A 12,921-nucleotide genomic window follows, 5' to 3' on the forward strand; every position below is an offset into this window, starting at 1 on the left:
ATTTCAACACCTAAATTGCAAAATATTAAAGAAAAATAACAGAAACTTCTCTCTCAATGCAGTTTATTCCTTCATTAGCCATTACATAAATGTGCACATACACACCTCCACACAGACACCCCCTCTTCTTGTCTCATACACACATGTAAGTGATGAAATGAAAAGCAACCTCTTGAAACAATTTGATGGCTATCACCAAAGCGTTGTTCCGAAATCTTACCTTCTCATTACATTGCATCAATTATTTGAGTTACTTCAGCACAGACAAATTACACACACATAATAAACAAAACCAATTTTGACAATAAAGTTATGGGTTATAAAAGAAACAAGTTTCCCAAGAATTGCCAAAATAGTTTTTATCTTTATAAACCACTGATGACTGTGAGAGAACTATTTAATCTTCCCGTAAGAGAAGAAAAACACTCTTAAAATACATTCTTTGCTTCTACACATCACCATTCATATATCATTTTTGACGACCTAACTAAGCTTTTAATGAGTACCACACAAACAATTTATTATTAACTACAATCTTCTTCATTGTGCACAATATTCCTAAAGATAGGAGCTTCACACAGCCCAAACTGATTGTAATTTTGGGTTAATAGCAAAATTTTATTTTATGTTTTTGTAAATGTATATTTAAAGTATTATTTGTAAATTCACAGGGAATTTGAAATATTTTTTAGTAAATATACACTCATGTCTACCTACAGAGATTTTACAATTAATATAATAAATGGATAGCTTTATATGCAAGATCTTACTAGTATTCATGAAAAGCAAATCAGTAACTTAAATGATGTTTGGTGGTTTCATTAAGCTAAACCACTATTAAATAGTTTCCTTGAAAAGGAAAGACTTTCGTCAAAGGTCACTTTTCACTCATAAACTAATGGCAAAATGTAGCATTTCAATAGGAAAGTAAAATGAATAAATTATCAAAATATCATAGACAAGATCTATAACAAATACAAATCATCATGCTTCATAATAGCAAAACTGATGGGCATCAGGTAACACTTACATATTAAACAATTGTTTAGTTATCACAAAAGCAGTTTCACGAGAACATTAAGGGCTGACATTAGAAGACTTCAAGTGTGTCAGGACTCTGCTACAGCCACTTTCTGTGTTTCTGTTCCTCTCTTCTTTTCTGTCTTTCTAACTTCTTCCAGATCATTGGTTGGAACATCTGGCAGTTTGAGATCTTTTGTAGTGTCACTCTGTGCAAGAATTTCTTCAAGCTCTGCTGCAACATCATCTTCTTCATCTTGAGAAAGACCGCCTGCCAAGAGTGCATCAATCTCTTGCTGAACTTCTATTCCCTCCCTTGCCTCATCCATAATCCTCTCAACATCTTCCAAAGAAAGAATTTCATGCAGTTTCTTCAATGCACTGTTGCCCACCTGAAAGTAAATAAGAAACATATCCCTCAGAAATAATAAAGACATGTAATAGAATATTTCTAAAACTTTACATAAATTTTGTGTATAAATGACAGAACAGGCATTTGTTGTGCGCTGAGTGTTGGTCATGCTATTAATGTGGAAGGTGAAAATTGGCTGTTCGGAGAAATTTGACTAACCTGGGTCTGCTGAACAATAAACATTGTAGATATTCTAGCTTATAGTCAAAAATATTCTTTTTAACATAAGAAAAACCACAAAAATGCAACAGGGTGGCAGAGGAGATGTAACACTTTATTTAAATTCCAAAATTATATGATATAATCAGTTTGAAAATTGATCACTTTAAGACATTTTCTTCAATGATTGCAGCAAACAGCACTAGCTGCCAGTATGTACTCTCTCCCTCTTTTTATCCTGTGATATTTTGGAATTATTAAGTCTCATAAGTTCGAATATATAACTTTTTTTAGATCAAAACATGGGGCTGATGTTTCACAATGTTTTTGGATCAACCACTTCATGAAGACTAACAGATTTAAGTATCAAAACCAACTTGACACGAACTTTTTGTAGGAGCTAGGGATGACTTCATCGGTTTGATAATATACATGCACAAAATTTCAACTTTTCATTTTTCAACAAAGGTATTTCAGATTTATGCAAATAGGATTGTCGTAATACATACCTCTAGACCCTTCACCACCTCTTGTTCGATCTGAGCAAACTCCAGATCATGAACAAGCTGCTCCAGATTGTCAATCTGCCCGTAAGTTTTAGCAAGCAAAGACTCCTGAAACTTCTTCTTTCGAAGCATAAGTTTTGCCTTATCTTTCTTTCCTTCTCTCAGGAGGTTCACTGCAACTTGCCTGTCCTTTTCCAGTTGAACCCCAATCTTCTTTTGATATTGTTTCAATTTATCTCGCTGTTGTTTGAGTTGTAGAATAGCTTTATCTTGTTGTGTCACTCGCAAATCCGGCTTTTTCTGATGCCTTCTACCAAATAAATTTCCCATGTTTTCAAGCTGTGTGTACACCCGCAGCAAGGGACGAGGCTCAACCGGAAGTACACACTACAGTGACGAGGATTATCTTCTCCTTGTGTTGGTTTATTTGCATCAGTTCAGAGACACCGATCGCTTCTTTTGGAATATTAATGGTCTTCCTTTATACTAGCAATTTTTTTCCAATTTTTGTTTAGCAGAATACATTCAATTGAAGGTACAAGTCTGATTTTGTAAGAATATACTAAATGAACCGGTTATCTCTATATAGTAAAAATACCTAGTCTGTATGCCGCTGTAGCTTAGCGCTCTGCGCATGACGGAGATGCGGCGAAGATAAACTAATGTGATAAAGAAAAACATTATTGCTTTTGTTTTTGATTTATAAATAAGGTAAGAACTCAATGTTTATATTAACGAAATAAATGTTTCTTATTCTGAGTACAAGAATTTTTCTTCTGCAGTCATGAAACATTAGGTAATCCCTTGTCTGACTCCACCCTGCTTTCGCCGCACGACGCAACGTTCATTCATGCAACAAGGAGGCACTTTATGAAAGTATAAATGATTCTTGTATTTAACACGCTTTCTATCACTAGTAGATCATGTATATTCCTCAAGTTTTATGCTTTCATTATGATTAAAGAAAAGTTTTGCAAGTTATAACGCTACATTAATTCAAAACAAGGCATTAAAATCACAAAAGAAAAAAAAATTAGAATAATTACAAACATGGGGCTTGATGTTTGAACTGAGGATTTTTCTGGCTCATTCATAAGCAGCATGTAGTACGTTTTTGCTTTGTCAGTGTTAGTAATAGATGTTTAAGTTGGGTGGGAAACCTATGGTTTTGATATAGATGTTGTAGAAGCCCTACTTTGAACTTGAATAGACTGGATTCTGTTTGTTAGAGATGTGAAGGAAGGCTGTTTCAAAGAACGCTGCCTGAGATAGGTTTTCTGTGCTATAGTTTTCCTTATGGCTAGAATATGTTGGGACCAAGACAAATTGTTATCAATAGTCACACCTAGAAGTTCACAGCTTTGGACTGGTTTCATCAGAAAGACAGATTTTAGGAAATGGGACAGTGAGGTTTTGTCTCTTCAGTCTGGTTATAAGCGTAACTTTTCAGAGGGTCATGTTGCCATGGGGTTTAGTTCAGTCCAGGACCGAAGCTCATCGGTTGTTGTAAGAGAACCACCAGTTGCTCAGTTTGTTTGTGACGTGTGTATTGTTGTGTCATCAGCAAACATTTCACATAATTAAGAGATGTGAAAGGGAAAGGCTATTGATGTAGACTGAAAACAGAAGAGGACCTAAGAATGAACTTTGTGGAATGATTAATTTCACTTCAGTGGGATTTGGTGTTTGGTCTTTAACTGTGACTCTGAGTTCTGTTTGAGAGAAAGGATTTAAGGAATTGGATAGAGAAGTTACTAAGTTAGTAAAGTTCTAATATTTTAATAAGCAGATCATAATCAGTTACAACAAAAATTTTTGCAAAGTCTGTGTAGAGGGCAGCAGTATGACGATTGTAATTTATATTGTTTAACCACTGTTCTACTAGAGATGTTAGTGCTGTGTGGCAAGAGTGTTTGGGTCTAATTATTTCCTGATTAGTGTGGAGAAGCTTATAGTTTAATAGGCAAGTTTGGAGATGAACTGGAGGTGTATTCCCATGGGTTTGGAGAGGGATGAAAGAATTGAGATTGGTCAGTAGAGAAAACTGATATCATAATACTGTAATTAGAAGGAATGGAAGTATGGGATAGTGATTTCTGCAGACTTTAATGATTGCCACACAGTCTGTTAACGGGTAGATAAGAAATAAAAAGCACATTTGTATATAACGCCCTTTTCCAGCATCAACCAGACTCAAGGCGCTTTACATATAGGCATGCAAGCACATCATATTAATTTATACATATAATAATTAAATACTATAATATTAATGTATCATATTGTTCGAGGAAGTAGAAAATGTTGCCATGGTACAGGCATTCCCCCTTTCTTTAGATAACATTTCATTTAGCCAAGTAAAAAATCATGATGTATTAGTAGAACATAGCATTACTGATTGACGTATTATATCATTTAGCTATAATTATTACACAATTAAATCTTCTTGCATAAATTGACGTAGTTAGTATCTGTTAACACAAACAACCTTTACTATTTTTATAAGTTCATCAAAACTTATCTTTGCAACATTGATTTATGCATATTGTTTTAGTTTTCCAGTGTATAGTAACATCTAGTTAATTATTTTGTGCCTGTAAGTTTTTGTAAGTAAATGATTCATTAACTTTGTTTCTTTCTCAGAATAACAGTTTAAGAACATGTAAAGAGCTTTTTAAAACCAGTCATTGTTAATGAAATGAATGCTTCTGTTAATGTTGTGTGTAACATTATTATAAAGTATTGAAAAAATGTTACTTATTGTCATTTAGTTGATCATTTTTTTTTTAATTGATCACTTAGATGGAATCTGAAGATGGAGGAAACAATCCTCCGTTGTTTACTCCCAATGAAGAGCTAGTTATCGCTCTGATGTCTCTGGGTTTCACCCGAAATGCAGCCATAAAGGTATCTGAAAAGCTTTAGTCTTAATCACTGTCAACAAGGGGTGGCTGTCCTGGTCTTGGGTACACTGTTCTTTCTCTGCCTGTAGCATTTGTTTACAGGGCTGGCTGTCTTGCTGCAATATAGCCTTAGTTGCTGCCTTGTCATAAAACACCAGCCCCCACCTACCCCCAATTTCAAATCAAATCAAATCAAGACTTTATTGTCTGTCGAGGAGACCCAAGACAGAAATTTTTCTTGTGCTCACAAGGGCAGGCATACACACTCATACAGACAGTTAACACACACAGGAGTAAAGATACATTATCATGGTAGTTGGATTATCTGTAGATCATCTAGATCTAAACATATAACACCCTTTTATTTGTTGTCTTTACTGGCTGGCAGTCTCTGATTATGTAGCCTTTAAACTGTCAACTTTGATTTATTCCACCGTTTTAGTCCTCTCTGAACTCTTTCCCATCTATATTCCCACATGACTGCTCTCTTGCAATTTGTACATAAAGCCTTTCAAGTCCCACTAAGACAAAGACATGGACAGGGGTCATTTTGCTATCAAGCCCCATCAACTTGGAACAAACATCCTGTCAGCCTTTGTCATGCTGTTTCATTGATAAAATCAGTGACCTCACTCTTCCATGTTCAGACCATGCAGTTGTGTAATAGAAGACTATTTTGTCTCTGTGGGTGTGTCTGTTGAATGAGCACTTGTCATGTGTGTGTGTATATTTGCATGTAAGTTGATTTCAGATTGGATTGTTTGTAGTTTATCTTATTTGTGAAATGCTCTGAGCAAATTATTTTGGAAGAGCTTTATATAAATTATTATTACTCAATGTGGCATAGAGATTTTTCTCGCTAAATTTCATGTTTTCAGCATGCTTTTAAGGACATTAGATCTGAGGAAAATCAAGATTAACAATATGATTGCTGGTTGACTTAAAGAGTCCAAATAACAAAGGAAAAAGCCAAGTTTGAAGGCATACTCCTGACTTTGATTTTGTGAGAGCTAATAGAATACTGCTTGTGAGCCATATTATCATAATAGGCAAAAGGCTCACAAAGCTAACAACATTTAACAATATTTAAATATGTGTTGAATATTATTTTTTCTTCTTTTAAGCTGTGTAAAGTATTTTTGTTACTAAACATAGAAACTGAGTCACATTATTTAGTAGTAAAAGTATTTAATATGTAGTAATAAAAGATGCTGGTATTTAAGAATACTTTCTGTTTTGTTTGAAGTGTGAAAGCCTTCTTTGCAGTCACCGTCAGACATAGTTTATTTTCTCAAGTATTGCTGTTGGTGCGTGAATGTTTCAGGGTCTGTTTTACACAGGGAACCAAAATGCAGACCTTGCAGCCAGCTGGCTGTTTGAGAATCAGGACAAAGACTTGGATACACCACTTGAGGTAACATTTCTTTTGTTCCACTCTCAGGAATCCTATTAACTTGCCTGTAAAATTGAGACGGTTTTCAATAATATTGGCTTTGTACAATGCTACTATAGGAGTTAAATATGTTATACCAGTTACTGTTCTTACCTTGTTCACATCTTTGATGGTATTTCAAGACTTGTTGCACCACCTTTTAAAGTTTATTATACAACAATAGACTGTGCAGCCTTTACCATTAGTTAAATATGATGTACCTCATTTAAAAGAAAGAATTGTTTTGGCTTGTTTTGATTTTATGGGGTAGCATATTTCTGTATCATTTAGAAATTTATGGTTTCAGTTGTTAAGAAAGATGTACCTGATATTTTTTTTATGCCCAGCATGAGTTAATAGGTACAAGTGACAGCAGTGAGGATGAATTTCTGGAAGCAGGAGACTTCTACAAGATGGTTTTTGTCGTGAATGCAGAACTGGGAATGGGACCAGGCAAAGTTGCTGCTCAGGTAGCCCATGCAGCACTTAACCTGTACCGAACACTTCAAGAGAAACAAGCATTGTACAGTGAAATGCTTCTTAGCTGGGAGCAATTTGGGTAAGAACATATACAAATTACTTGAGAGAAAAGAAAGTGTGTTTATATACCTTTCATTATTTTTATGGGTTACTGTAATGCAGTTTGTACATGATTTTTGATATTACTGCAGGGAAACTAAGGTTGTGCTTCGAGGTGAAACAACAATACACCTGCAACAACTTGCAGAGCAGGCAAATAATATTGGTCTGCCATTCTACCTGGTGCAGGATGCTGGCAGAACACAGGTAGCTTCCTTGGTATATCCGCAGTTGTATTCACTTTTTTGTCTTGCTGCTTGAGAGTTAATTTTTTTTGTTTGTTTTGTTTTAATCTTTTCTCTTGAAAAGTATTTTGAACTTCCAGGAGGGATAATTCTGTTGCGATTCCTTTTTTAGCAGACTGAAGCTTGCATGGACTGGCTACAAATAAAAAAAACCCAAACTATGCACCCACACACACACAAACACAACTAACTACACTCACACAAAACTAACCACACATACAAATTAAAAAACAGATTAAATGGTTTGGTGGTCCTGTGGTCAGACACTGGAAATATTATGCATTATGCTTTCATTATAGTATATGACTGATAATTGTTAGTGACAGTAGGTGTAACAGTTGCTGTGGAGTAGCTGGGGTTTTCTTAGAGCATGGCAGAAAGTATATGCTCACAAGCAGTGGACCACTGTCCTAATCCAGGGGTGGGCAAACTTTTTTGTTGCGAGGGCCGCATTGCTGGGTCATGACTAGTCCGAGGGCCGCACCTTGTAATTGAATACAAAAACGACGTAAAATCGCCAAATTGTAAACAAACGCATTTATTTAATAATGAGCACATGAAATATGTAACACTGTAGGATTAAATATAAAACCAGAATGAACAATTAAGTACACACAATTTAATGAGAAAAATGTTTTTGAATACAATTTTGCTGAACAATTCTTTTAAAATTTGGCTCAAAATTACTGGTAGATACTCTCATAACTGACTGCAAGTTTGCATCTGAAAGCAATGACCTGTTCTTTGACTTGTTTATATTCATGCAGGAAAAACTTTGCTCACAGATGTAACTTGAACCAAATGTTGAAAATAGCTGGGCAGCAAATACTCTTAAACAAGGAAATGATTTGTTGGAGAGGCACTTATAAAACTCAACCAGTGACAGGGAATAAAACCTTTCCTTCAATGCATGATCTGATTGAAGGTGTATCAGTTCAAGTTGTAATTCATCAGGTGCATCATCAACATGAACGTCTGGTCACCTTACCTAACGGCGCGTCTACATCCCCCCTCCCCTGTCTGGTCATGACCTTCCTAAGTTGGTCAGGCCGCTTTGTAACTCAGGTGTAACAAAGGGTCCACTGGCTACCGGCGAGACAGTTCAAGGCCGGCCATTACGTACGCAGCAGGCGTGGGAAGGGACTAAGCGTAACTTGTTTTCGGTAATATTTTTTGTGTGTTGCCAAAGGGCTTCTGCGGGCCGCAGAGAACCACTTGGCGGGCCGCATGCGGCCCGCGGGCCGCTATTTGCCCACCCCTGTCCTAATCAATCCTTTGAGCATATTGAAGATGTGAAATGAGTTATCACCCCAAGAGTGCTCCAGCTTTGGCTTTTCTTCCATACTATGCTGTAGTGTAGAGTAGTGTTTGTCAGTTCAGTACATAATTTTGATGTATCATGCTGGAGAACAGAATTTTTCTAAAGGCCTCGTGTTTTATGTCAACAGGTTGCACCAGGATCTGTTACAGTATTGGGAATCATGGGAAAGATTGATATAATTGACCAGGTTACTGGCTCCTTGAAACTGCTGTAGCAGTCATTTCTTATTGTGATACATAGTATTCACCATCACACAAAGGAATTAAGAACACATATTTGTCTTTTTCTTTATGTTTTGAACTTAAAGAAACTATTGACCAAGGCTTTTTTTTACTGAGTTTGCATAGTGTTGGAAAGATCAGCTGAAATTAATTTCACTATCCTATGCATGTAGCTCTTAATCCTAAGCTGCTTAAAAAGATAAATAGTGTTGAGATGACAGATTCATTGTGATTCCAAGCATGGAAAAGATTTTTTTTAGAAAATGCATTTTATGTAAGACAAAGTGTATTGAGGAAAACAAACCTGCTATTTAAAATGTTAGTTTTAATGTTTTTCTTTGCTTTTCATCTTAAGGGCTTTTAAATTGACAATTTGTGTTAGCCAAAGTGAGTTTGATTTAAACTTATTACAAATAAATTAATGAACAGTATTGACCCATTCAAAAGTCTCAAATATTTTAGATGCACGGCATTATTAGTAGCGATGAGGGGAGGGGCAGTAACTTTATCTTAAGTTGTGTGTATATGTATATAATTATATATGCATAGGTGATGCATGTGTGTGTGTGATTTAAATAAGGCAATGGGTGGAAGGTGTTTTTCCTTGTTTTATTTCTGTATGGCTTGCAATTATGTTCTTAGTTTCTTCCACAAGACCTTCACATTACAGACTGATTACGTTGTATAATTGTCCCACAAAAATCTCTTCTAGAGCCCCTTGTATACTCAGAAGTCATTGATTTTTCGACACTTGAGTCAATTGGAAAGATTTAAAGCATGAACGCTGACTGAATCCCAAGAAAGTGGTGGGTTGAAAATAGTGAACTTTGATGTGACAAAATGTATTATATGCATTCATATTTGTGCTTTATGCACAGTTTCATTTGTTCATCTTGTTTTCAGTCAGTGTAAGTTATTGCTTCAAGGTGGCTACCTTTTTGCTTTTGTGAAGCTTTTTTCTTTTCCTGTATAGTTTAATTTGCTATTGGCTTAAACTTGCCTTGCTAGGTTATTCAAGGGTTACAAGTATAAATTCCAATTCTTTTATTCAGATCATTAATTTTGTGCTAACATTGGTACCAGAGCTGTCTACTAATGGTAGCAGTATGCATACAAAAACCAGATTTACAGTTTGATTTGTTGGTAATAAACATAATGGTGTACTGAGAAGTAGCTCTTACAGCTACCTTTGTCATACGAATGAATACATTTCATGCAAAGTTCTTGTTTTAGCAAGCAAAGGTATCTTTACATTTCTACATCTCTTCATGAATCTGCTCTCGTCTTGTGTTTTAAGATTTGCTATTATCTGGAGAAATAGTGTCTATGATGACGTAATTATCATCAACCATTGAGATTGAGCATACTGATGAAGGCATGTTAATACATGTTGATGTGATGGTTATTTCAATCATGCTATTTGTGCTTTTAACTAAATGTATTAAGAGGTAGGTCCTGAATTGCGTTATTTCTAATCTTCTGGTTTTTTTCCCTGGACACAGAATTTTAGCTGTACCATTTCTTTCCCTTTTTTAATTGGACCACTTCATTATTTTTAATTGAAAAGCTTCATTTTTTCTGAGGATGCTAGGAATTTCATAACAAAACCAAAATTGAACAGACAAGTATTTTCTTTTTGTGGAACTCTTTTTGTAAAAAATGTTTGGTGGTCAGTCTTGTTCATGCCACATGTGTTCAATGATTCCTGCAAATCTGACAGATTGGTAGGAAGTGAGTGTTGAGGGGAAGTTTTGTGCCTAACGAAATTAGAATAAAGAATATATTTCTACCTTTTCACTATCCTATGATTGTGTTTATTTGTTTTGGTTGTCTAACAAGTTAAAGTATAACAAAACTTTTTTTTATTTGGGAATACTGAGAATGAACATGTACATGTATTTCATGTTTATAAATACCAGTTGTATATAAAAATAAACAGATTTTTCTAGTCAGTTTCCTACTTTAAAGTAGATACAATACACTGTTCAGGGCTAAAAACAAAATAAAATACAAATATTATAGAAATAGTTTTAGGCATACCAACAAATAAACTTGGACACAACAACATATCATAAAAGTATAGGTGAAGATCTTGTACTCAAGGTAAGGTGCAAAAAAGTTAGTGTTTGAAATGCTTGAAAGGTTTTTCTGCCAACTGTGTGATGTCAGAGCTTTTTGGTCCGAACAGCATTGGATGCAAGTGCAACCTGACGAGCCACCTTGGGTGGGATCTGAAGTCACAAGAGCTGGTTCTGTGTGATGGAGAACTTCTTAAAACTTGGATAAGTTTCATTGCCTCAGTTGAATGGTTGCATTCTCTGGAAAGAATAAGCCAGCTTCCTTGCAAGAGCCAGTCTGGGTGGTCTGCAGGTCCTGTTCGTGGTTTATACAGGAAATCGTGCACAACACTTTCAGCTATGTTAAGAAATTTCCTCAAGCCTTGTCCCTTAGTAGTGTGTCCCTTGATGCCTGTGTCTTCTTTTTCTGCCAGTATCTCACCCAGGATGTGTCCTTGTTTGCTTTAGCCTTGTCTTCCTTTGAACTTTGCCTTGGACTAAGCATGTCTACAGTGGGCTGATGTTTGGTTTGGTTCCTTTTTGTTGAGGAACCTTTTTTTCATGTTCCTTGGTTCTCTGGTACTGTTGTGGGCGATCGATAGTGCACACCAGGCCGCCTCCTGGTGTTTCTTCCCTCTACCTGATCTTTATTCTAGGGGAAGCAGATACCCAAGGGTTAGAGCGCTGGCATCTGAACTGAGAGAACTCTGGTTCAATGCCCGACTAGAGCAGCAAACTCCCCCCTACCCCCAGTTGACCTAGCTGGCGAGAATGGGTTGCTGACTCCTTAGAGGGTTGGGGAAGGTAAAGCAGCGAGGGAGTGGAGATTTTGCACCGCCCTCAGGTAAAGCTGGTCCCGAGAAAAGTGAGATCTCTAACACCTTACCCCCAAATGATCTGAAAAGGTTACTGGATGACCTTTTCCTTTTTTTTATGGTCATGTCATTTGGTAAGTCACGAAGAAAGAGAATTCACTCTTAAAATTTCATTAAAATCATAGCAATTATCCTTAAATGAGTATATAAACACCCTTTAATGATTTTGTTTGTAAGAAAAGGAAATAGTTACCAAAACCTCTAATGTGGAATTCTTGCAAGTGGCAAAAGAATGAGTGGATGTGGCTGGGTACTTGCAGTGAGGTTGCTGTGTCTTATTGTTAGAATGTGTTGATGTCAACCATATTGTGGAGGGAGGAAATTGTCATGGAATTTACCTTGCTAGTTTTAATAGCTTGGTGGAGGGCGTTTGGTGTGTCTAGCCACCTTCATCACTGCCTAAAGCATATTATTATTCTTTCATGACTTTCTAAACATTTTTCATGCAGTTATGCAATGTGAGAATTGCTTGTTCTTTTTGCTAAGCAAACTTTGTGATATTGTGAAGGAAATGGCTTGACCATGTTTAATAACTTCCGAATAATCTCCTGTTTCACATCCTAAATATTCGAGATACCATAAAAAAGCAAACAGCTTATAAAGTGGTTGCCATTGGTCTCATTAAATGCATTTATTATTTGTTTCAACTTGGATTCCAAACTGAGGCACATTTTTTTGTTCAAAAACACCTGAATTATATTTAAAAACAGATGACTTGGATTGTGGAACTATTGAATTATTAGTTGCAACACTTGGCCTTTAGTAATAAATTAGCCTATTTTGTCAGCAGCAGTCACTAAATTGTTGCAGATACAGAAAGACTTAAGCCATGAATATAATTTTGCTTTATTTTATGGGACTGGTTTACTGTTACTGCACAATGTGGTGTTAAAATGGAGTCATTTTTGTGTACAATGTTTTACCATGGCATAAGTTGTTGCCAATGATCATTGTGCAGATTTGTCTTTGTGAAACGACTTGGATCAAGTAAATGTTGGCAATGACAGGAGTTTGTTATACTTGTCTGCTTTGAATGCAATCCAACCATGTGGAGTCACATACTATTTAGCATTCTGTCCCTTTTCTATCTAAATTTTACCGGACTGTTGGGGGAAAAATGCCAACATAGCTTAGTTACAAACTTTGACAACTGAGGTTTTTCAGTCTTTTGCTTGTACAAATAAACTAAAATAT

General features: G+C 35.9%; 2 protein-coding genes across 3 annotated transcripts; one reads left to right on the forward strand and one right to left on the reverse strand.

Annotated features, from left to right (window-relative positions):
* Positions 1-46: 46 nt before the first annotated feature.
* Positions 47-2,550, reverse strand: LOC112561227 (charged multivesicular body protein 6-A-like). The gene is made up of 2 exons (XM_025233572.1): positions 2,101-2,550; positions 47-1,412 (listed from the first exon to the last, which is right to left on the reverse strand). Exons 1-2 carry the CDS (start codon positions 2,425-2,427, stop codon positions 1,110-1,112), a joined length of 630 nt encoding a protein of 209 aa, XP_025089357.1. The 5' UTR covers positions 2,428-2,550; the 3' UTR covers positions 47-1,109.
* LOC112561228 (probable peptidyl-tRNA hydrolase 2) lies at positions 2,494-12,736 on the forward strand. 2 transcript variants are annotated; one of them, XM_025233573.1, is made up of 7 exons: positions 2,494-2,632; positions 2,880-2,973; positions 4,897-5,001; positions 6,322-6,411; positions 6,777-6,988; positions 7,101-7,215; positions 8,702-12,733. In XM_025233573.1, the coding sequence occupies exons 2-7, from the start codon at positions 2,968-2,970 to the stop codon at positions 8,786-8,788; spliced, it is 615 nt and encodes a 204-aa protein (XP_025089358.1). In that variant the 5' UTR covers positions 2,494-2,632; positions 2,880-2,967; the 3' UTR covers positions 8,789-12,733. The 2 variants fall into 2 exon arrangements, with proteins under 2 accessions (XP_025089358.1, XP_025089359.1); XM_025233574.1 differs by lacking the exons at positions 2,494-2,632; positions 2,880-2,973 and adding an exon at positions 2,655-2,808 and having other exon boundaries at positions 8,702-12,736.
* The last annotated feature ends 185 nt before the right edge of the window (positions 12,737-12,921 follow it).

The sequence above is a fragment of the Pomacea canaliculata genome, linkage group LG4, assembly GCF_003073045.1.
Source record: "Pomacea canaliculata isolate SZHN2017 linkage group LG4, ASM307304v1, whole genome shotgun sequence".
Lineage (NCBI taxonomy): Eukaryota > Metazoa > Mollusca > Gastropoda > Architaenioglossa > Ampullariidae > Pomacea > Pomacea canaliculata.

What these genes read in the sequence shown, in the direction of transcription:
- LOC112561227 (XM_025233572.1), bottom strand. Translation starts at nt 2,427, where the DNA reads ATGGGAAATTTATTTGGTAGAAGGCATCAGAAAAAGCCGGATTTGCGA. An exon ending in AGGTGGTGAAGGGTCTAGAG is followed by an intron (nt 1,413 to 2,100) that starts GTATGTATTACG and finishes ATTTACTTTCAG; the next exon opens with GTGGGCAACAGTGCATTGAA.
- LOC112561228 (XM_025233573.1), top strand. An exon ending in CCCGAAATGCAGCCATAAAG is followed by an intron (nt 5,002 to 6,321) that starts GTATCTGAAAAG and finishes TGAATGTTTCAG; the next exon opens with GGTCTGTTTTACACAGGGAA. An exon ending in AGGATGCTGGCAGAACACAG is followed by an intron (nt 7,216 to 8,701) that starts GTAGCTTCCTTG and finishes TTATGTCAACAG; the next exon opens with GTTGCACCAGGATCTGTTAC.